Raw genomic sequence first — 25,206 nt, forward strand, 5'->3', positions numbered from 1 at the left:
AAGGCTAACGTGACACCGATTTTTAAGAAAGGAGACAAAAAAGTACCAGGTAATTACAGGCCCATTAGTCTAACTTCGGTTGTAGGTAAGCTACTTGAGAGCATAATTAGAGACAAAATTGTGAGTTACCTTGAAAGCCACTCATTAATTGGGGACTCACAACATGGCTTCCGAAACAAAAGATCCTGCCTATCAAACCTATTAACCTTTTATAACGACATCTTCACTGTTTATGACGCAACCAAATCACTGGACGTAGTCTATCTTGATTTCCAGAAAGCGTTTGACAAAGTCCCGCATCATAAATTACTTTACAAATTAAAGCAAATAGGTATTGACGGTCAAGTAAACCAATGGATCGCGAATTGGTTGAGCAACAGACAACAAAGAGTAGTGATTGACGGATTTAACTCAGAGTGGGCGCCGGTCACTAGTGGCGTCCCTCAGGGCTCGGTTCTTGGCCCAGTGCTCTTCATTATTTACATCAACGACGTGGATGTTGGACTCAATAATTGCATTAGTAAATTTGCAGACGACACAAAGATTGGTAACTCTGTTCTCACTGACGAAGACAGGCAAAGCCTCCAAGAGGATTTGCACAAAATTTCAGCTTGGTCGGATAGATGGGAGATACCCTTTAACGTAGACAAGTGCCAGGTCCTTCAAGTTGGAACGAGGAATAAGAAGTTCGATTACGAAACGCGCGGCGTTAAACTCAAAAGCGTTCAATGCGTCAAGGACTTGGGGATCAAAATCACGTCAAACCTCAAATTCTCACAGCAATGCATCGATGCAGCAAATAAAGCGAACAGAATGTTGGGCTTCATTAAAAGAAACTTTGTATTAAAGAATAAAGATGTAATACTCCCGCTCTACAATAGTTTAGTCAGACCCCACTTGGAATATGCGGTACACTTTTGGTCTCACCACCATGCAAAGGATATTGCTAAATTAGAAGGTGTTCAGCGTCGGGCAACGAAAATGATCCCTTCCTTGCGCAACAAATCCTACGAAGAAAGGCTTTCTACCCTTAATATGTTCTCTCTTGAGAAACGTCGCCTCCGAGGAAAACTGATCGAATGTTTTAAAATACTTAATGGTTTCACGAATGTAGACAGATCAACATTGTTGTGGATGGGTAGGTAGGGAGAGGGTGCTAATCTGATAATTGGTGGTCGAGCGTGACCGCACTCCATGGTGACCAACAAGGTGCCAACTAGCTGCCCAAATATAAAAACATCCCTGGACGCTCATAGGAGAGAACCTGGGAACAGTCCACAGACGCTCATAGCACTAAAAGGGTTAACATCTTCACAGTTCAACTGATTGCAATACCATTTTCTTATTTGTTTTGTCGAGATTTAAAATGCATCTTGATTCTAGAATCACTGCCGAGTCTGATGGTGTGAACCAAAACTGGCTATCTCGTGTCAGGTGAGTTATAGCATATAATATAGAAACATGTCTCACTCGAGCATGCAAGATGTGGTCCGACATGAGTGTTAGCGAGAGTGGTGCAGCCAATCAGCTGCAAGCTTACCAACCTGCCTAGGCGCCAGCAAGGTATAGTGGAGTCCCCCAAGGATCAGTGTTGGCTCCGATTATGTTTGCAATATATAAAAATGACATGACAGAAGGGGTGACAAGCAATATGAATATGTTTGCTGATGATGCTAAATAATGAGGAGGGTGGCTAATAAAGAAGACTGTGTAGCCCTGAGCCAAGATCTCGATAGAATAAGCGAATGGTCACGCAAATGGGAAATGACATTCAATACAAAGAAGTGTAGCGTGATGGAGTTTGGTAAGAGCAGTAGACGAATATCAGGGAACTACTCTCGGAGTAATGAAAGAATTATGAAAAAAACAGAGGAAAAAGATCTGGGAGTGACAAAATCTTCATAGAAACATAAAAGCAGCATTTACATATTTAGACGAAGAAATGGTGAAGAAACTAATAACATCGATGATACGTCCAAGACTGGAATATGCTGCATTGGTGTGGTCACCTAGATTGAAGAAAGAAATTAGAAAGTTGGAAAGAATACAAAGAGCAGCGACTAAATTACCGGAAACTCTGAGAGAACATACTTATGAAGAAAGACTGGAGAAATTGGGACTAACAACACTGGAGAGAAGGAGAGAGAGAGGGGACCTAATAGCATTATACAGGATACAAGAGGGATTGGAGAAATTGGACAGGGAAGACCTAGTGGTACGTGACAGGAGTGTGACAAGAGGGAATAGTAATTAAAGAAGAGCGACCGCAGGAGAGATGTCAAGAAATACAGTTTTCCATACAGAGGCATAACAACATGGAACGGACTTGACGAGGAGACTGTGTGTAAAAACAATTCATGAATTTAAAGCCAAACTGGATAATAAGCATCATGGAGATGGGACAGCACAAGTCTAGTATGGCTCTTTTCCTGTATTTCACAACTATGGTCATGCCAGCCTTCAGTGGCGAGAGGAGGCTCCTCACCCCGCCCCCTCAGTCTGCATGGGATTGGCTTTTGGTGGGTGTGGCGTGGCCAATGGGAAGGCATGAGGAAGACAGTCCTTTTTCCTACTCTGGCTGTGGATTATAATCCCTATTCCCACTGGTATTGTGGTTTCCTTGCTCACCCTTGTTAATCTGATCTCTCTCTCTCTCTCTCTCTCTCTCTGGCGTACACCCACCCACCCACACCCACGCCCACAAAGAAAAATTGCAGAGATGTGTAACGTGTGTCCGTGTGGGTGTGGGTAGGAGGAGGGGGCTGCAGAATCTTCCAATACAGTACTTTCAAAACATGCTCTCCTTCATGACGACACCGCCCCACCTCTCCTCCTCCTTTCTGAAGTTGCTAACCCCACCCTTAATCCCTTCTCTCTCTCTCTCTCTCTCATTTTTTCTTTCCATTTTTCTTTGTCTCTTTCTTCCTCTATTCTTTCTTCTTTCTCGTTTTTTCCTTTGTTTTTACGTTATTTGTCTTCTCTCTCTCTCTCTCTCTCTCTCTCTCTCTCTCTCTCTCTCTCTCTCTCTCCATTCACTTGTTTTGTTTCTTCACTACATTGCAGCCTAAATTTCCTTCCATATCTTTCATTGACAAATACTACCTGTAACATTTATTGCCATTTGTAAGGAAATAGATAACTATGTAGGCAAAAATGGTTTTAGTAACAAACTGTATTTACAAAGAAAGTCACTTGTCATGAGTAGCCTCTATCAATATCTCTATCATAATTTATAAACATATGCACAAACGTCATTAGCAATGAATTGGCTACTCAATCGTCACTAAAAAAATATACTATTTATGAAGGTCTAGTTATTAGAAATGAGTAAGCTACAACAGTCCTCTGTATAAAATATTTGGTCATTAACCCTTACATTACGGTAATCGTATATATAAGTGCGCTGCCAGACTCCCACCCGTCGGGATCATATATATAATCATCACACTCTACGCCCCCTCGTTTCCCATATACCACCAGTTCTTGACTCAGAAGAATGGTGGAAGCATCTGGCATTTGTCTCAGCGCGCAGCCTACCGAAGGCCACAGATCATTTTCCACTTTTGTTCGGAATACATCTGGCATGTTCAAATCTGGAGTTGCACTATATGTTAAAGACTCACTTAAATGTTTAGTTAACAATTCAGTCAAAACTAACATGGATTCAGAATCAGTTTGGGTGGACGTTTACAAAGGGAAAGAAAAACTAACTCTAGGAGTTCTGTACAGGCCACCCAACCTTAACAGGCAGGACACGAGTATATTACTACAGGAGATTGGCAGGGCGAGTATGAGTAGAAATGTCTGCGTAATGGGGGACTTCAATTATAGGAATAGAGACTGGGAAGACCTAGTGGGTGACCTGGAAGCCGAGGACTTTCTTGAAGTTATACAAGATAATTTCCTTAAGCAGGTAGTTACTGAGCCTACCAGAGATAACATATTAGACTTAGTCCTAACCAATAATGGGAACTTGCTACGTGAGTTGGAGGTGGGTGGAGAGTTAGGAAATAGTGACCACAGAACGGTTCATTTTAGCTTAGACTGGGCGGTAACCCGCGAACCAAACCCAGTGTTAGTGCCAGATTTCAGAAGGGCAAATTACGAGGGGCTTCGAAGACATCTTGAAGGGGTAAACTGGGATAATCTAGGGATTCATGAGGGCCAGAACTGCGGATTGGAGAGCCAGGAGAACCAGGTAGAAATGTCTTACAATAATTTAGTTAGAGTAATAGTAGAGGGGCAAGGACAGCATATACCACAGCGAACACTTAGAAAAGAAAACAATGATCCTAAGTGGATGACTCGTGGACTAAAATACGAGATTGGGTTAAAGAAGGGAATTTATCAGAAAATAAAGAATGGTGAAACACATCTCAGGGGCCGGTACGTCGAACTATCTAGATTAGTTAAGAAAAACACCAGGATAGCAAAAAGGAACTATGAGATCAAAGTAGCAAATGAGGCAAAAAGTAATTCTAAGGGCTTCTTTCAGATATATAGAACAAAAACACTGGAGAAAATTGGACCACTGAAAACAAACACAGGGGAGCTAGTAGAAAATTACGAAAATATGAGCACATTGTTGAACGACTACTTCCTTTCAGTATTCACACAGGAGGATCGAACGACTATACCGGAAAGAGTTCAGGTGTACGAGGGCGGGGATGGCGATAAATTGAGGGATATAATCATTACCAGGCAAGTAGTTCAGGATGAGATAGATAAGCTTAAGAAGAACAAGTCGCCAGGTCCTGACGGGATATTTCCGAGGGTATTAAAGGAATTAGGTGATGTATTCAGTGACCCACTAACCGACATCTTTAAGATGTCGGTAAATACTGGCTATGTGCCAAGCCTATGGAAAGTAGCTAATGTGACACCGATTTTTAAAAAGGGGGACAGGTCAGTTGCTTCAAACTATCGCCCAATTAGCTTAACATCGGTTATAGGCAAGATGCTGGAGTCCATAATAGCCAGGAACATTCGGGAGCATTTAGAGAAACACAGCTTAATTCACGACTCGCAGCATGGGTTCACAAAAGGTAGGTCATGCCTCACCAATCTCTTGTCTTTCTACAATAAAGTATTTGAGGCGGTTGACAGAGATGAAAATTATGATGTAATCTATCTTGATTTTAGTAAAGCGTTTGACAAAGTTCCTCACCAACGACTGTTGCTTAAATTACAGGCTCATGGAGTAGAGGGTAAAGTTTTGAACTGGGTCAAGGCGTGGCTTAGCAATAGGAAGCAAAGAGTGCAAATCAATGGTAAAAGATCTGACTGGGGATGTGTTACGAGTGGGGTCCCACAAGGTTCGGTATTAGGTCCACTTTTGTTTATTATTTATATCAATGACTTAAATACAGGAATTAGTAGTGATGTTAGTAAATTTGCAGATGATACCAAGATCGATAGAGTAATTGAGTCGGATCAGGACGCTAGTATTCTCCAAGGTGAACTCAACAGATTGTATGACTGGGCGGATAAATGGCAGATGGAGTTCATTGTAGGGAAGTGCAGTATTCTGAGTGTAGATAGGAACAACCCCTCACATAACTATTGCTTAAATGACACTCTCATAAGCAGGTCTGGGTGCGAGAGGGATTTAGGGGTCTTAGTGAGCTCTGATCTCCGTCTGAGGGCACAATGCATTCAAGCTAGAAATTGAGCTAATAGGGTACTGGGCTTTATTTCAAGGAGCGTAAGCAACAGAAGCCCCGAAGTCTTCCTCAAACTATATTTAGCATTAGTTAGACCTCATCTTGACTATGCGGTTCAGTTCTGGTCACCTTACTATAGAATGGATATCAAAATGTTAGAATCGGTGCAGAGGAGAATGACTAAGATGATTCAGGGGTTGAGAAACTTGCCATACGAGGAAAGACTCAAACAGTTAAACTTGCATTCTCTAGAAAGGCGAAGGGTGCGTGGAGACATGATCGAGGTTTATAAATGGATGAAGGGCTTTAATAAGGGGGATATTCATAAGGTTTTGTTGGTAAGAGAACCGGGTAGGACACGAAGTAATGGGTTTAAACTGGATAAATTCAGATTCAACAGGGACATAGGCAAAAATTGGTTTACTAACAGGGTGGTGGATGAGTGGAATAGGCTTAGCAGTCATGTGGTGAGTGCCAATACAATTGTCACATTCAAAAATAGACTAGATAAATTCATGAACAGCGATCTTAGGTGGGGTTAGATACACGGGAGCTTAGGGTCAAAGGAGCTGCCTTGTACAGGCCTACCGGCCTCTTGCAGACTCCTGCGTCTTGTGACGCGTCAAGCAGTTCCTCTGCTCCCGGGCGGAAGTAGAGAGAGAGAGAGAGAGAGAGAGAGATATGGTGGGGTGCTTCCACGCGATGCATCACGGCCACGAGAAAATGCACAATATTTTCGGCTGTCATAAATATTTTATTATTATTAGGAGAGAAGTTTTATTACACCACCATATATACTACATGAATATACAATTATTGCAGAGAAGAAAGACACCATTTCCACCTCTTTTAAATGTCTAAATTTTCCCCGTGCACACCATCCAGAGAAATATATCTCCACCCATGCTCCAAGGGTTAATTGTCAGACATACATTCGTCTTCACTACTGGAGCTCTGGCTAGAATCTGTGTTAATTACAAAGCTGTCCAGCAGGTGGTCCATTGCTGTGTCCTTTGCACGGTATTCATCCTCTATTTTTCTTACGTGACGGATGGCATTTTCCCAGTGTTGCTGAGTCACGTGTTTCGCTGCTTCTTGTACAAGTATTTCAAGTTGTTTCATTGATTGATCTTTGTCTGAGTTCATCTTCTTTGCCTCCGTTTTCATCTGAGCCCATATGAGTTCAATGGGATTGAATACACAATGGTAGGGAGGCATTCGTAAAATTTTGTGTCCACAATGTTCTGCAATATTATCTATTTCGTATTTTTGTTTTTCTCTGTGGTGTTTACAAATGTCTATAAGTTCAATTTTAGTGTATGAAGGATCATGGGCTATGTTATTTGCTGTCAACCATTCAATAACCTGTGTCTTTTTGAAGCTTAGTGTTGGCACTTTGTTCAAAATGTTAGAATGATAGGGAGCATTGTCCATCATAATTAAAGATCTATTGCTGATGTTAGGGAGTAACTGATTTTCGAACCAAGTTTTGAATATTTTATGATCTATGGAATCATGATAATCACCTTTATTACCATTTTGAGCTTGGAATTTCAGTAATGCCTCTGGCACGAACCCTTCCTCACTACCGGCATGAATAATGATGAGCCTTCCTCCTTTTCCTGATTTTACTCTTGGCCCAGCTGAACCATCTTCGTTGGGACAGCATCGCTCCATGCACATACTTTGGTTCACCCAGGTCTCATCCAAATACACTTCTTGCCGGGGATGTTCACTTTCTCTATTCTGTTTCAGTTCTCTCAGGAATTTGTTTCTCGCTATCACGATGTCACTTCTTTCCATTAATATCTTCCTTCCACTTGTAGTTGTCCTATATCTAAATCCTAAATCTCTTATTATTGTGTGCAGCGAGCTTCGCGACCCATTATAGTTAACGGGGGGTTCCTTTACTCTCGTTAACAAGGCAGAAAGCGTTGGCAACTTTCCTCTGTCATAAAATGATAGGACCTCTCTCCTCACACATTCTTTATCAGTGTCGTCAAGTTGCCCTGTTACTTTTGCAATCCTTGCTCTGGGTCGAGGTGAGTGAAATATTCCACCAGGCGATGCTTTCTTTTCTTGTCTCAAACGACGAATTGTTCTTATGTTGACTTGTGTTGCTTCAGATGTAATGTTATCAACTTCTGCCACCGTTCTTTTCTGTCCTCCACGGGTAAAAAACTCCTGCACATTCATAACGATGGTCTTGGCCTGACTGGGGAGCCTCCTGCTGTGTGTAGAATGTTGAATGCTGCTGGCCATTTTCCTGCCGACAATAATTAGCATAAAATGTGACACCAGTGTGTTGAAAGTACTTTACATTAGTCTGCCCTTCACCATTTTTATTTATTTATTTTTTTTTTTTATAGCTTAAAGAATATTATGATGGTGATATTATATAGATTTTGTCACATGTAATGCTCCGAGCAAACTTAGTACTTCATTTATGGAATGCACATCACTTATCAGGCACTAAAGTAACAGAACAGCACCCCGTTTGCATTGAATAAGGAAATAGCAAACACAGTTGAGCAAAGCCTGCCTTTATGAATTGTGGATATTCGGTTTGAACACTTATTCATCATAAACTTGTTTCACAGAAGATTTTCCCTGAATTCATAAAATGCTAATTGTAATGATGAAAGCAAACCTTGCAAAATACTACATTAGAAAAGGAATTCTTTACGTCGCTGAATTGACGCAAACTTCTTCAACCTCTGTTTCGCATCTTACAACTATTAAGGTAAAATTAATTATCTTGTGACTTACTTCACAAACAAGAGGATAAAATAATAAAGTAGAAGCCATAGTTTGTAGGAAATACTGGATCGTCAGAGGGAAATAGGTGACAGTTGGTTCTTGGGGCCTGCACTCTCCGCAGGTTCACCTACGGAAACCTTGTTACGACTTTTACTTCCTCTAAATGATCAAGTTTGGACATCTTTCTGTCAGCTTGACGGTAGGTGAAAGTTGGGGTTTCGGGTCCCTAGACTTAACCTACACCATATCCGGGTTTTTCCCACATCCGGGTGCCCCCGTGGTTCTATTAACCCGGATACCAGAGGGTTAACTGTATACAGGACACTTCATCCAGAACCCATGACCAGACCTACAAAAACCTCCGCCTGTTCCAGAAGCAGGTCATTCTGGACCTGCTCGACAAGCACCATGCCGCTGCCTTCAGAGCAACTTTGGGAGGAGCACAGATGGGAGAGTATGCTCTGAGTATTACCTGAAGCATATGTTGGTCACCCTCCCTGTTGGCACTCATGGTCGTCAGCAGCAGAGGCGTTGCCATGTGTGTGCCAACACCACACGGGGGCCATAAGACAACCAAAACCACTTACAAGTGCACGGAATGCAAGGTGGCATTGTGTGTGACACCCTGCTACTTCTACTTTTATGCCTTCCAAGACTTCTAAACAGCCAACCCCAAAGTGTAAAACAAACTGTACGACATCGGCAATTTATATATAATTGAAAGTGATATGATCTATTGTCAGTAAAATATATAATACATAATCAAATATTGTTACGCCACCCCCCGCACCACACACCAACCACGGGCAGGCAGGCGGCGTGATCCCCAGAACAACCACACGGGCGGCGCGCCGATCACCGGCCCCCAGAACGCCGAGGAGAGAGAGGCACGAGGCAGGGCACAAAGATACACGTTCAACACTAATTCACATTTAATGACAGGTTCCTCACACAGTACAGGTTTTCAAGGGCACAGAACAAGTTATTCAGGCACACAGAAGCATGACAGACACGCATGCCACTCTCCAGCAGGCAGGCAGTCAGTTGAACACCCGCAAGCACAGACACGCGTCCCACCCTCCCTGTCTCCCGCTCGCCAGTGCATTGCTCACCCCCGAACTGTTGCACCATACAAGGATCATGATTTTATTGCATTACACATGCAATCACACACATACAACACATACAAACACGCAAACACACCCACATGGCTAGCGTAGCGCGAAGTGGAGTGGAATGTGGAGCGAGGGTTAGACTCTCGCCCGTGTCAAACGCACACACCTGAACACGGGCTAGTTCTTTGGCAAAAAAAGTGACCAACTTCTAATCATGATTACTCAGCAACCAGTGGACCTAGAGTGATCTACTAAACGCCACTCGACAGAGGATGGTGAGTATTCCTAGAAGTACAGTAGAGCCCCATTTAGTGTGAGAATTAGGTGGATGAACGCGGTCACGCTAACTGAATTCGCGCTAATTGAATAAAGTAACCAATATGAAAAAAATTATTTGGTGCACACGTGGGTCTGACTTTTGGGTTTGATAATTACTCAAAATAATCACTCACATTAAAAAAAAAAAAAATAAATAAATAAATAAATAAATAAATAAAATAAAAAAAAGATTGGCTGAGCTCAAAAAACACACCTGTGATTTGCTGGGAGTCCGATGATGTCATTGCCGGCGCTCACCTGGTCAGTGGCCTCGCTGCCTCAAGGCAGTATCACACTGGCCATTTTCTTCTAACCGTTGTGGCTACTGGCAATGCCCGTGCGCCCATCCGGGAGCGAGTTGTCAGTTTACCGTAACCTGGTGTCACGCTGAGCCCTTTTCTTCCCACCGCATTGGCTGCAGCTTGGACAACTGACAAATCCAAATTTTCTGGGTGTGCGTCACATAGTTGCCCGTATCCACATCCACAACATAAACAAAGCACTTGCCCTGTATCAACATGGCGGCGTCTGCTAAAGTAAGGGCTCTTGCGGCTTGTGCCGCGCATCATGGCGGCTCGGCACAATTTTCAAAATTCAGTCGTGGTGGCTGCTCGCGCTAACTGAGGCTTTCACGCTAATTAATTTTTTTCTTGGTAGATGGTGGCTTGCGCTAACTGCTGTTTGTGCTAATAGATCTCGCACTGAGTGGGGCTCTATTGTATATTATATATATTATATACATTATATGAACCTTCTATAAAAAATAAAAAAACAAGAGGAACTATAACATAAAACCACCATATAAACCCATCATCAAACTCCCTTATTTGAGTCCCTTTATTTAAACCCTCTTACTTGGAATGTTCTTATTTAAACCCCTTATTTAACCCTTCCTATTTAAACCTCCCTTACTTGAACTCTTCTTATTTAAACCCCTTATTTAACCCTTCCTATTTAACCTCCCTTACTTGAACTCTTCTTATTTAAACCCCTTATTGAACCCTTCCTATTTAACCTCCCTTACTTGAACTCTTCTTATTTAAACCCCTTATTGAACCCTTCCTATTTAACCTCCCTTACTTGAACTCTTCTTATTTAAACCCCTTATTTAACCCTTCCTATTTAACCTCCCTTACTTGAACTCTTCTTATTTAAACCCCTTATTGAACCCTTCCTATTTAAACCTCCCTTACTTGAACTCTTCTTATTTAAACCTTCCTATTTAAACCTCCCTTACTTGAACTCTTCTTATTTAAACCCCTTATTGAACCCTTCCTATTTAAACCTCCCTTACTTGAACTCTTCTTATTTAAACCTTCCTATTTAAACCTCCCTTACTTGAACTCTTCTTATTTAAACCCCTTATTTAACCCTTCCTATTTAAACCTCCCTTACTTGAACTCTTCTTATTTAAACCTTCCTATTTAAACCTCCCTTACTTGAACTCTTCTTATTTAAACCCCTTATTCAACCCTTCCTATTTACACCTCCCTTACTTGAACTCTTCTTATTTAACCCTTCCTATTCTCCCTTACTTGAACTCTTCTTATTTAAACCCCTTATTCAACCCTTCCTATTTAAACCTCCCGTCCTTGAACTCCTCTTATTTAAACCCCCTCATGGGGGTTAATTTCCATTATGTTTATTTACGTTGCAATTAGAATGTAAACATGACCCTAAATTTTCCCAAAACCCCCAGACACGGGTGTCACCTTCTGGAATAATGCCTGGAGCGGAAGGGTTAAGGGGCAAATAAAAAAATACAAAAAAAGTGAAACCTGGCATGACCCGTCTGTGACAAAAGACGACACTGGACGGGTTAAAGGCTGGGCGGCATACTGGCATGTCACAAGTGTGATGAGCTCCACAACAAGCTCCAGCTGTCCAGGTCCACACTACATTGAATGGGAGCACACTCCCTCATGTGTGTAGTGTCTACAAGGCAGCATGTGGCTGGCCTCATCCCAATGTTTGCATGATGCAGAAAGCATTTGCACCTCTTGGACTTTGGGTGCCACCAGAAAACAAGATTCTGCAAGAGTTCTTGGACTTCCTTGACCGCCAAAATATGTCATGCAGGACAAAGGTAACTCATTTACTCACCCAGTGCTTTCAGGCTTGGGAGTAAAGGTGGTGGTGTTGACAGCGTTTGGGTCCACCTCCTCAAAGGGCTCATCCTTGATCCAAACCTCCTCCTCTTTGACATCCCCTGAACGACTCCTGTGGATGGATGAGAACAGGTTATACTCCAACATGTGTATCAAGTCCTTGGAGAGCTCACTGCTCCAGCCGAGTAAACCTCAGCCTGGCTAGGGAATTGGTGAGACGCCCCTCTCTCATTCATTTCTCTATATCATCAGCTAAAATAAAGTCATTCATGTTAATACAAGAATCAGAAAAAGGCTTGCACCTACTACATACATCTCCCATTTAATTATCCTGAAATTTATATATGAACAACATCACAAAATTTATCCTATGAGGTGGATAGATAGATGGATAGACAAGTCCACACACACACAAACATACATCAATCAATTAAAAGAAATCATTAATGTCAATACACAAATCAAAGCAGGCTCACACACTTCCCAAACATCCCCTTTATTTATCCTGATGTTACTATACAAACACAATAAAAATGAGAGAGAGAGAGAGAGAGAGAGAGAGAGAGAGAGAGAGAGAGAGAGAGAGAGAGAGAATAGAGAAGTTACAATGAAGTTAAAAAACAGATATAGTATATACTATGGTCTATGTTATGCATCAAAGAAAAATTTGTATGGGACATGAGAGTGAGCGTCGAGCATGTTAGTGCTTGCTTGTACTGTTGTACACTGCCATGTATAGTCATCGTCGGAGGCAGTCATGGCGCGCCGCCTTGGGTTGAGTGACGAACAGATTTATTCAGTTATTCATTTAGTATTTAATTTTGAACAATAACTGAAAAATCAGAATGATTGAATCACTGATTCTGATGACTGATACCAATTGACTGATTGAGTCTGATTCACTGTAAAAAAATAAATAAAAATAAATCTGTGAACATGCCACGCTGCAAATGTCTTCGATAGTTTTCTAAGTACCACAAAAAGTACCGCAGGCATTTTTAGTGCGGTATTTTTAGAAAGTTTGCAGTAGTGCGGTACTTTTTTTGTGATGCAGTACTACCACACTAAGTACTGCACTTGCCCCCCACTGAATAATGATAATAGTAATAATAATAATAATAATAATAATAATAATAATAATAATAATAATAATAATAATAATAATAATAATAATAATAACGATACAGGTAACTCTCGATTTACGCGAGTATTGCATCCTTGAAGAGGTCGCGTAAATCAAAAACAATGTAAATCAAACAAGAGGTAAGTTTCTGTTGAAAAATAAATACTGTATTTTGCGGCGTATAACGCGCACCCCAAACTTTAAGACACCAATTTTGAAAAAACAAAGTTCTTAAAATGCTCCAAAATATGTACGGTTTAAAGAACATTGACTATACGTATCACCGAATATCCTATTAACATGACTCTCAGACTGTTCATTATCTTGTATTGTCACTTCCAGATCTCTCTTCTTGAACTTTTAATATTTCTCCATTTCCCATTCTATATGTCCATTTTGGTCTCCCTCCACTCTTTCCCACTTCCATTAGATGACATTTATTCACACTGAACTCCATCTCCCATTTCAAACTCCAGTCCTAAATCTTATTTAGGTCCTCTTGCAGAATTTCACAGTCTTTACTGTTTCTTATAGATCTCATCAATTTCGCATCGTCCACAAACAGGCCCATGTAAAGGGGCTCTCACACATTCCCGGTCCCAGTTGCGACCGTCCCCGATGACTCCCGATAAGCCGGTCGCCGGTCAACCGGCTGTAAGATCAGGGATTGTCGGTGGCAGACCGCCGGTCTACCGCTGGTCGACCCTGAGGACCGTAGACGCAGCCGACCACCGCCGGTCAACTTTAAAATTTTCAAAGATATCGGCGATGCGCCCGGTCGACTGGCGGTGTCGAAAAATGTTGCCAGTCAACCAGCGGTAGACTGCGAGTGAACACCTGTGTCTGACCTGGGGATTAGCAAGGGAGGAAGGAGGAAGATGAGGAGGAACAGGTAGGAGTGAGGGATGAAGAGAGATGAGAGAAAGGAGGAAGAGAATGGGTGAGAGAAATATATATATATATATATATATATATATATATATATATATATATATATATATATATATATATATATATATATATATATATATATATATATATATATATATATATATATATATATATATATATATATATATAATAAATACTTTGTGCCAGGAATCGAACCAATACTTTGAATAGAAATCATGAGCGCATACCAACCATGCCACCTGATGAGCCTGATAGCTCATCAGGTGGCATGTGTTGATATATATATATATATATATATATATATATATATATATATATATATATATATATATATATATATATATATATATATATAATAAAGAGAGAGAGAGAGAGAGAGAGATTTATGCACACGAATGAATTTAGGTATGAAGCTGTTTATTATAATTATTATAATTATAATTTCAGGAGTTCAATTTCGCGTTCACGAGAGCTGAGGAAAGCCATTGCGATGTCAAACTCACGAATGATCAAAACACCTGGACGGGCGTTTATATACCCTTCCAACTGGGTGTGGCAACGAAAGTGTTTGCTCGTTAATGTGCCGCAGGTCTGCCGCCGGTAGGCCGGCGGTTGACCGCCGATTGACCTGCTGCAGTCGCCGGTCGGAGAAATCGAAAATCGTATATGGTCGCCGGTCTACCACCAGTAAACCACCGGCTTACCAGCGGTAAGCCGCCGGTCCGGGGATTATTGCCTATTTTGTCAGCAGTCAGGCCCCGATCGGCATATCGGGGCTCATCGGGGACGGTCGCGACCGGGACTAGGAATGTGTGAGAGCCCCTAACTGCTTACTTTCTCCGACATATTTATATTCACATACGTACAGGAAATCCCCGATATACGAAAGCTCGATGTACGAAAATTCGGATATACGAAAGTGAAAAATATAGGACAATTTTTGGTTCACGAAAGACATGCTTCGCATATACGAAAAGTACGACAGTTTCCGCGCCCACTGTTTCGTACCCGATGTCTATATCGGTCGCCGCGCGCCGTCAACAGCCTCACGCACACTCGCTCACTCGTGTTTTTTATCTGCCTCCATCATGGCTCCCAAGCGCCCAGTCACTTCATCCTCCTCTGAGCAGCCTCCAAAGAAAAAGCAGCACAAGATCCTGACCCTTGAGAAGAAGCTAGAGATCATCAAACGCCATGAGGAAGGCCAGGGTGTCAGTGACATCGGGCGCGCCATGGGTCTTGCACCTTCCACGGTGGGGACAGTGACAAAGAAAAAGGCCATTTACAAGATGGTGACAACTGCTGCAGAATTTCCTTCAGCCTGCAGGATCACCAGAGTCAGGAGCGTCAGACTGGAGAAGATGGAGCAGTTGCTGGTGGCCTGGATAGACGACTGCAGTGCAAAGAAAATACCTATTTCGCTTGCTCTGATTCAGGAACGGGCACGAGCCTGTGGGGAAGCATGCAGCCTGAGGACGAGGAGGCAGTGGGCGACCGGACCAGCCCGGACCTTCGTCAGGTTCGCCAGTCAGTCCAAGGGAGCTGGAGGAGTTTAAGGCCAGTCGAGGGTGGTTTGACCGCTTTCGCAAGAGGGCCGGTCTCAGCAACGTACGGCTTCAGGGAGAGGCCGCCAGCGCTGATAAAGAGGCTGCTGAAGCCTTCCCTGCCCAGTTCTTGAAGGTGATTGAGGATGGTGACTTCTCCCCAAAGCAAGTGTTCAACATTGATGAAACTGGCCTCTACTGGAAGAAGATGCCGGCAAGGTGAGTACCAAAAATTGAGCTTCACTGTTATTTTAGTTATTTTTTGTCTTGAAACGTATTATGAAAAAAATAGTGGTGTTGCAAAGACCGTTGTGTTAAAATTTAACAAAAATCAGCAGTGGAGTTGTCGTGGCTTTCTGTATGGTTTAGTATTTATTGTTTGCCTATTAAAACAGTGTTTCCCAACCTGGTGGGCGCACCCTCTTACGGGCCCGTAGGAGTATGTTTCAGAGGGGGGACGGGGACATCGTGAATGCAGTCATTACCTAATGGGGGCTCTTGTGCTGAAAAGGTTGGAAATCCCTGTTTTAAAATTATATGTACAGTGGTGTTGCATCCATCATATTAGGACTTACCTAAAATACAGTGGTGTTCCCGTGACTTTCGCTATTGTTTAGTACATGTATTTATTGTTTGTCTTTAAAATTATTTAAAAATATATGTACCACAGTGGTGTTGCCGTGACTCTCTGTATTGTTTGCTTATTGTTTGTTTATTGTGGTCAAGGCTGGCCGAGATAGCAACCTCGAAACACTAGCAGTGAGCTTCAACTTTCCCTCCCATCAATGAATGCTTGACGAAGCTCACTGCTAGTGTTTCGGGTTACTATCTCGCCAGTCTTGGCAACAGTGGTGGACCGGGAGTGTTTCCATCTGTACAGTGATGTTCATGTTAAATTCTGTATTGATTTTTAATGACACGTATTGTTTGTATATAAAATTATTTAAAGAATATATGTACAGTGGTGTTACCGTGACTTTGTGTTTTGTTCTTATTATACGCTTGTCTTTAAAATTACTTGAAAATATATAAGTTGAGTCTCCAGCAATAATGGCGCGACAATCGTGCGATCAGCTGATCAGCAGAATGGAATGTGGCACCGTCACACCCATTTAAAGCCTCTCTGCTTCGTTCCCATTCATTAGCCTACCCTTCACTCCCCTTACATCACACCATCGCACCGCTCGTAATCACGTTATCACACCCAGGCCTGCATAGTCCCATTGTCTGAATCAAATGACCAACACTGCGATCAGCTGATCAGCAGAATGGAATGTGGCACCGCCACCCTTTAAACCCTCGCTGCTTCGTTCCCATTCATTCGCCTACCCTCCACTTCCCCCTACATCACATCGATCATTGCTCCACTCGTAATCACGATATCACACCCAGGTCTGCATAGTCCCATTGTCTGAATCAAATGCCAGTCGCACTTCCATCATCCTGTTATGATGTTAAAAATGTCTTTCAAATAACAACTAAAAAGTACTACAGTTAGTATTACCAGGACTACAGATACAAATTATTATTCCGTGGCAGAAACGATTGCTCAAGTTTGTGGAATATCTATCACTCGTCAATTAAGGTGAAACGAGCCGTTTAACACACACACACACACACACACACACTCCATGTCCCCACTATCCCATCTGACGAGACTGCAAAATAGAGACAGTAGTCCCATTATTTATCCTTACTCAAAAGATATGCATTATTTCCTACGGTAGTATTGCAAGGTGAAAGAAGTGTGATTGAGAAAATGTGAGTGGAGGGATAGGCGAATGAATGGGAACAAGGGAGGGTGGGTTGAGACGGGTGCTGTGGTGCCACACACGTCGCATACCAAAACTTAAATAAAATCAACAACGGCGTTCATGTGACACTGTATAGTTTAGTATTTATATATTTGTTTGTCTTTAATATTATTTTAAAAATATAAGTACAGTGGTGTTGCCGTGACTTTCTGTAATGTGTATTTATTGTTTGTCTTTAGAAATTATTATTTTTTAAATATATGTACAGTGGTGTTGCTGCGTCCGTCATGTCCTTATTTTTTTCCCCCTCGCTTGTTGCACAGCACCTACATATTCACCAAGGAGAGGACGGCACCTGGATTTAAGGACAAAGGACCGCCTTTACGTTGGCGCTTGGTGGAAATGCTGAGGGTGATGTCAAGCTGAAGCCTCTTCTAGTTTATAGCCATGAGAAACCTCGTGCACTGAAAAACACTTCTAAGACATCACTACCTGTTTACTGGAAGTCATCCAAGAAGGCATGGGTTAAAACCAGCATTTTTCACGACTATATCTACAACTACTTCTCTCCTTTCGTCTCCGCTACACCTCCGCAAACAACCTGGCTAACAAGGCGTTGCTTCTCTTGGACAACGCACCAGCACACACCGCGATGGTCGATTGGTGTGCTAACGACAGGTGTGCTTTCTGCCCTCAACACCACATCGCTCATTCAGCCATGTGATCAGGGTTGATTCGACATTCAAGAGTTATTACACCAGACGAGCAATGCATGCGCTGAGCGTTGCTCACAGAGACGGCATTATCGATGGTCCTCAGGCTTACTGGAAGACCTTCGATATCAAAAGGCCGTCGAGATGATTCAGCGGCGTGGCAGGAGATCACTCCTGTAACCATGAATGCCGTGTGGAGGAAACTATGGCCACAGGCTGTGCATAACTTCACTGGCTTTGCTGTGCCCGACACTGCCGCCCTCAGCAAGGAGATTGCTGCCTTGGCCAACGAAGCTGCCCTCGGAGACGGAAAGGAGGTCACAGAGGAAGGCGTGCAGCAGCTCCTCAATTCTCACGACCAGGAGCTAACAACGCAAGACCTCTTGGAACTCGAGGAGACCAGGACCGATGCTGCCAACCCGAGTCTCCGTCCCTCCTCTGACGATCACGCAACTACAAAGGCTTTGGAGCTCTACTACGAAGCAAATGACTTCTTGCTCCAAATTGACCCTGATATGGACAGGAGTTTTAAAGTGCGTAGCTCTGTAAAAGGAGCCATACGGTGCTACGAGGAGCTCTTGAGGTCCAAGCAAATGGAAAAGAAGCAGCAGAGAATCACAGCTTATTTCAAGCCAGCTTTAGCCCCACAGCCATCAGCAGCAGCACCACCAAGCAGTGATTAGGCAGCAAGTGTCCATGTCCAGTCCCCTCCACTTCAACGCTCATCACTTAGCGTTGCCAGTTTGTGAACCCCTTGCTTCGACTCGAATCCGAAACTCATCCCTGCCAGCGTGAGGACACGTGAGGGTGATGTAGGGGTTGGGGTGGGGCTTGGAGTGTTGGGGTGGTGTACTGTTTGGCACGTGTTTCGGGCACGAGAGTCGAAACTGGCCTTTCACAGCTTGGGAAGTAAACATTGGCAATGTTAAGTGATGAGTTGTAGTGACGAGTTAAGAGGGGATTGTCCTAACATATGTAATGCATTTCTATAACAGTAAAGGAACAGGAAATGGTAATTGTTTTTAATTATTTATGAGCCTTGCGTTTCATTGTATTGTGAGTAGTAAATTGCTTTTAAGCATAGTTATATTTAACTTTTTTTTTTTTTTTTTTTTTTTTTTTTTTTGTGGCGCTGGTCCCTAACCCCCCTATTTATTAACAATCCTATGGGGGAAATGGCTTCGATATACGAAAAATCGATAAACGAAAGGTTTTTTCAGTCCCTAACCCTTTCGTATATAGGGGATTTCCTGTACACGCATATACACTTAACTATGTCTTTTGTGTGTTTTGTTTGTCCCAGTGACTTCTGTGTATTTTTGTAATAAAGTAACCTTGACGGGTATTGGTTTTTCCTTTACCCGGGGACCAACTAGCAGTATGAACACTCACTACCACCAACACTCTCTCTCTCTCTCTCGTGTATGTGTTTGTGTGTTTCCGAGAGTTTTCTGGTAGCAAGTTACAACTTCAAGCTTTTTTATCCCCAAAAACATACAAAAACTGTAATTTACGAGTTTTAAATAACTCTGCAGGCTTCAAATTACTAGATAGCATAGTTATCCACAACAATTTTCTAAAGGTGAAAATCCACAGAAAATGGCTTGCTCTTTACGGTAAACTAATAACAATATGACACATCTATACGTCTTTGGGTTACGTGCTGTGGGAGGCATGACGTATTTATGCGTCACTGAACTGAAGAGGTTAAGTGAGTCATACTACTGCAAATTATTTACTGATGAATGTTTCTATTACAATCAGGTTATGAAAATATTAAGGAGAGCATCTGCCATGGATTTTTTTCTAAATCGATAGAATTGAAAAAATTCATGTCCTCGTACATGCCTCGGCTAGCTTGTGGGAAAATATTATGAAGAAATAAGCAAAGTTATGGCTGGCGAGCTACAGCTGCCTACCACCCGTGCGCCCTCTGCCGCCAATGAAGAACACTACCAACGTACACAGCATGTCGTTTCCCGCCATTGCCCGATCGACTCTCCTGGTCTCGTGGTGACTGCGATTATTCGATGTTTTCTGCCTCACCTTTGCACCACCATGATGCCGCACCCAGCGTCATCGAAGCCTAAACCCAGGAAGAACCCGATGATGACCACAGCACAGAAGGTGGAAGTGATAGATTGAGTCCCGGCAACCTAAGATTTTGACGCCATTATTGACCTTGTTTTCGCCACGAGAGCGTGTGCTAGCGCTTGAAAAGCGCGGTGAAAACAGGGCCAATAACGGCGTCCAAACCTTAGGTTGTCAGGACTTTATCTATCAAGGGACTCTACAGATCACAACCCAGAAACGGGTTATGCTAATTGGAAGACGCTATTAACATGTTTCCTGCCAGCAGACCTTTTTTTTTCTCGTAGGGGGGTTTTGGGCCGTGACTGCCCATATGTATTTTTCCCCATGGGATAAGTCTGTCATTTGCGCACCTTCAGACTGCCCATTTGTGCGAAAATGGTGAGGTTTGACTGTATAATGTATTGACTTAGATCTGAAAGTAAGCGTATATTAACTAACCACAAGCATACATTTCACATGAACATACGCTAATAATTATAGAAGTGGCAGATGCTCCCCTTAAACAGGTGATAAAAACTTCTCAATAAAAGCTTCTCAACTGCTACATGCAGTGTTGACGGTACCAATACAGCAATCGACATTCTTTTTATCAACTCCCCGATTGGCCAAAAATATTATCCTACTACGAATTATCTGTGTGGCTCATTCCTGTAAATACTGTAAATGGAGGCAGTAACAGCATGGTCGCCTACCAGCACAAGGCAACAATAAACACGCACGTCCGGCATGAACGCGGCCACTGGCGGGTGTTGCAGCAATGACTGGGGACAGAATCTGAAGTACGGTCTGACTTCTGTTTTGACATCCGAACTTGGCCAAACATATGTCAGGCAACTGCTGAACTCAGACACACAACTTACATTTTCGGCCCGGAACTTTTCATTTAGATCCCTGAACATGACCAGGCATATGTCCTTTAATTGCTTTTTTTTTTATGTTGAAGCCCATAGCACTGGTAGGCTTTCATGAGGGGCCTGGTGGTAGATCCAAGCCCATCTTGGTGCAGGCAAGTGTTTATAGTGGCACCATCTTTTCTTGGCTCATGCTGCCCACCGGAGCTCATTCTTGAATGACTTGGATGGTTCATCTAGAGTCCGGGTTGATGGGTGGTCTTCAAGACAGCATGTGGGTAGTCTTAGGCCACTCGGTGGTGAATGAAAGATTCCAGGTGGTAGCAGCGGATTCGAACCCGCATCGACCAGAACACTGTGAATGCAGGGCCTGCATGCTAACCACTCAGCCACCGCCTCCCAATGTACCCTGAATTTCACCAAGAAATCCAACACCTGGGAAATGAAAGGTCGAGTGTAGACAAGACTGCTCACCTGACTCCATCCACTCCTGAGGAGGAAGGGAAGTGGCTGGATGACCCCTGGTGGTCCATTGGCTCTTCCTTCACCTCCACCTTCACAAATTCAATGGGGTCCTCCATTAGGCAGCTGTTCCTGTGCTGTCCTGCAGAAAAGGAAGGCAGATGAGTTAGTGGCTGTACATCAAAGGTGGGAGTGAGATTAAAAAATAATTGATACACTTCTCAGAAAACCTTAGGGAAGAGTGTGATGCCAAAAATAACCACAGGAGCAATAATAAGAGGGTGATGCACATAAGGAATGATGTGAACAGGTAGGGAGTCATGGACAGCTGATTCAAATTCTGAGAAATTATAAAAGGTTGTCTCAGAAAGGCTGTTGGTTACATATTTCATCCTAGAAAAATTATGATCAACCAAACTCTTAATAGGACAGATTGGAATGGAGTTAATGGTACTATAGTCTGTTCAAACCAGGTGTTCCTCTGACGCCTAGGCAGCGTTTGTAATGCCGCACCTGACTGGCTGGCCTCCCCTCTCGGCTCTCGCCCTGACTGGCTGGCTTTCTCTCCCAGCCTTCATGGAAGTGAAAGTCACTCACTCATGCTCGTGGTGACAAATGTTTTAATACTGTTTACCGTAGCTCACACAATATACAAGATAGACAGTTTTATTTAACATCATTATATGCAGCAGTGATTGTAGACCCTAAATATGCTTGTCACAACTCGGTAAAACAAAAAGTACACAAATGATGGTGAGTATAAGTGAAATAACGGGTCTGAAATGTTTAGACCACAGCTTATAAGACACATGGGCTTACAAGACGCACCCCCTATTTCAAAAGGCATTTGAAAACAAATATATAATGAAAAGGTTTGAACATGACTTTCAGGTGAAGATTTTTCGCCCGACATTCGCAGCCCTTCCCACTATCAGGTCATTTTTTAAGTTTACATGTATTCAGATCCTAGTCAAATCCCAATACTTTACACTTAAAACCCTTAACCCCTTCTTTAACGAATATGTGTTTTGATGTACGAGCGTACATCACATGAAAACAGCCACGCCACACCGGAACTGCTGGTGATGTACACTCATACACCACGTAGTGAATGGAAGAATCTGGACCTCAGGGGAGGCCGGTAACTCTGTTTCTGTGGTCTTGGTGATGACACCTCCTCTGTGTTTTGCCAACAAAGCAGTGAGCGATGTGTGACGTCGAATCGTCATAACACTACCGCCAATGGCTTGCTCCCTATCTATGACGTAACCTTTACACCAATCATTATTCTTTATTACTTCAAATATATAGCATGACAATCTCCGAAGACATATGGCAATAATTACATGCCTTGAGGCGTCAGTTGCCTTTGGTTGTCTATGAGAGGAAGAGCCCAGGATATTATCCTGTCCATCATGGTGTCGCCTGCAGAGTCTAACCATTCGGACTATTTCACACCTCATGACGCTGATTTAGAAATGTCAGACGATGATGAGACATTGTATTATATTTGAGAATACGACACCCCCACCATGTCAGTGAGACACAGTGCTGAACAGTACAGACTCTATGAGCCCAGGGTCAACCTGGAACTGGGTTTCAGAGCATTTGAGAAGAGTGCCCCGCAGCTCTATAATGAGTTACCCGGGGATGTTAAGAACAGTGGCAGTCTGCCAGTCTTCAAGAAAGTGCTGAAGACTCACTTATTCACTAAATCCTACGACTTCACAAACATGAGGAATGAGGACAACTTTAGGTGCTAATATTACTGTTACAACATTGGCGATCCTGTGGAGCGCTGCTACAGCGGCGGACCGGGGCCTGAAACCTCATCAACGGTAACGGTAAACACAAAGAAGAAGAGTGTAGTGATATTTGGCATGAAGGAACAGAATATAACATACAAACCAAGAAGAGAAAAGGAAGAACTGAAATCTGTAAAAGACCTACTTAAGAACTTAAATGATGAAGAACGGCAAAACATTGAGGAGGAGGTGGAGGAAATTTATAGGATGGGCCCCTATGTGGAAGGGAAAACAAGACCAACCAAATTAAAATAAGTTTGCAGAAGGCAGCAGAAGAAATATTGTACAGAACAACGAAGTTAAGGGAAACAGAAGGACGTAAGGATATATATACAGTGAAGACTCAATACTCAAACGTCTTGGAAGTTGAACTTTTCGATACTCGAACGCAAAAGTTCGACTTGGTACTCGAAAAAATATCTGGTACTCGAACGTCCGCACACGTGGTTGTAAACAAAGGCTCCTGGCCTCTCCCTCCCCGCCGCCGCCAGTTGTCCCGCCGCGGTCGTGAGAACAACAACATTCTCCTGCGTTCTGTCTGTGGTTTTTCATTTAGAAACTTACAATGGCACCAAAGAGGCTTATTAGTGGTGAAAATAAGCCTAAAAGGAAGAATGTAGTGACGACCATTGAACGGAAAAAGGAGATTATTGATAAATACGAGAAAGGAGCAAGAATCACCGATCTTGCAGCTGAGTATTGTATGGCGAAAACTACAGTAGCCACCATACTGAAGAACAAGGAGGCCATTAAGGGAGCTGATGTGGCGATGGGTGTGAAAAAGCAACTTAAGCGACCTGCGGCAGTGGAAGAAATGGAAAAATTGTTGATGGTGTGGATAAACGAAAGGCAGATGGCTGGTGATTCTATGTCAGAGTGCATAATTGTGCGAAGGCTAGGCGGCTCCATGGTGATCTTATTTGTGATACTACCTCTGACTCCAGTGAAGATTTTAAAGCTAGTAAGGGGTGGTTTGGGAAATTCAAGAAGAGAACTGGAATTCATTCTGTTGTGAGGCACGGCGAGGCCACAAGTGCTGACAAAGTTGCTGCCGAGAAGTTTGTGCCTGAATTTTAAAAATTTGTGGATAAGGAGCGCTTAAGCCCACAACAGGTCTTTAATTGTGATGAGACAGGCCTGTTGTGGAAAAAACTACCAAACAGGACCTATATAACAAAGGAAGAGAAGTGTTTGCCAGGACACAAGCCCATGAAAGACAGGCTAACCCTGCTTCTGTGCGCCAATGCTAGCAGCGACTGCAAAATTAAACTGCTGTTGGTGTACCATTCAGAAAACCCCAGGCCATTCAAGAAGAACGGTGTGCAAAAGAGCAAACTCAGTGTGATGTGGAGGGCAAACAAGAAAGCCTGGACAACCAGGCAGTTCTTCACGGAGTGGTTTGTGGAGGTGTTTGCACCTGCAGTGAAGACATACCTAATAGAGAAGAATCTACCACTCAAGGCCCTCCTGTTGATGGACAATGCCCTTGCACACCCTCCAGGCGTGGAAGAAGAATTGGGTAAGGTTGTTAAATACATCGAAGTGATGTTCCTCCCCCCCAACACCACGCCACTGATCCAACCCATGGACCAGAATGTCATCGCCAGCTTTAAGAAGCTGTACACAAAAGCACTTTTTGAGAGGTGCTTTGAGGTGACTTCTGAAACAGAGCTCACTCTGAGGGAGTTTTGGAAGAATCACTTCAATATCCTCCACTGCCTAAGGCTCATAGATAAAGCCTGGGGTCAAGTTTCTGTGAGGTCCTTGCAGTCTGCCTGGAAAAATCTGTGGCTGACCTGTGTGACAGCCAAGGATTTTGAGGGATTCGAGCCTTCAGTCCAGGAGTCTGCTGTGGTGGGGGACATTGTGTCTCTGGGGAGGGCCATAGGCATTGAGGTGGACAGTGATGATGTGGAGGAGCTGGTGCAAGCACACTCTGAAGACCTCACCACTGACGAGCAGCGTCAACTTCACCAGGAACAGC

The 25,206-nt window shown here is 43.0% G+C and overlaps 1 protein-coding gene across 1 annotated transcript in view; it reads right to left on the minus strand.

Moving 5' to 3' along the window:
- LOC126986000 (clumping factor A-like) overlaps positions 1-25,206 on the minus strand; it is a 200,237-nt gene that overhangs the window by 75,047 nt on the left and 99,984 nt on the right. The window contains exons 3-4 of the mRNA XM_050841685.1: positions 21,430-21,503; positions 11,960-12,076 (exon numbers count right to left, since the gene is read on the minus strand). Coding sequence (XP_050697642.1) covers positions 11,960-12,076; positions 21,430-21,503 — 191 coding nt within the window. The remainder of the gene's footprint in view (positions 1-11,959; positions 12,077-21,429; positions 21,504-25,206) is intronic.

This window comes from Eriocheir sinensis, chromosome 61 (genome assembly GCF_024679095.1).
Source record: "Eriocheir sinensis breed Jianghai 21 chromosome 61, ASM2467909v1, whole genome shotgun sequence".
Lineage (NCBI taxonomy): Eukaryota > Metazoa > Arthropoda > Malacostraca > Decapoda > Varunidae > Eriocheir > Eriocheir sinensis.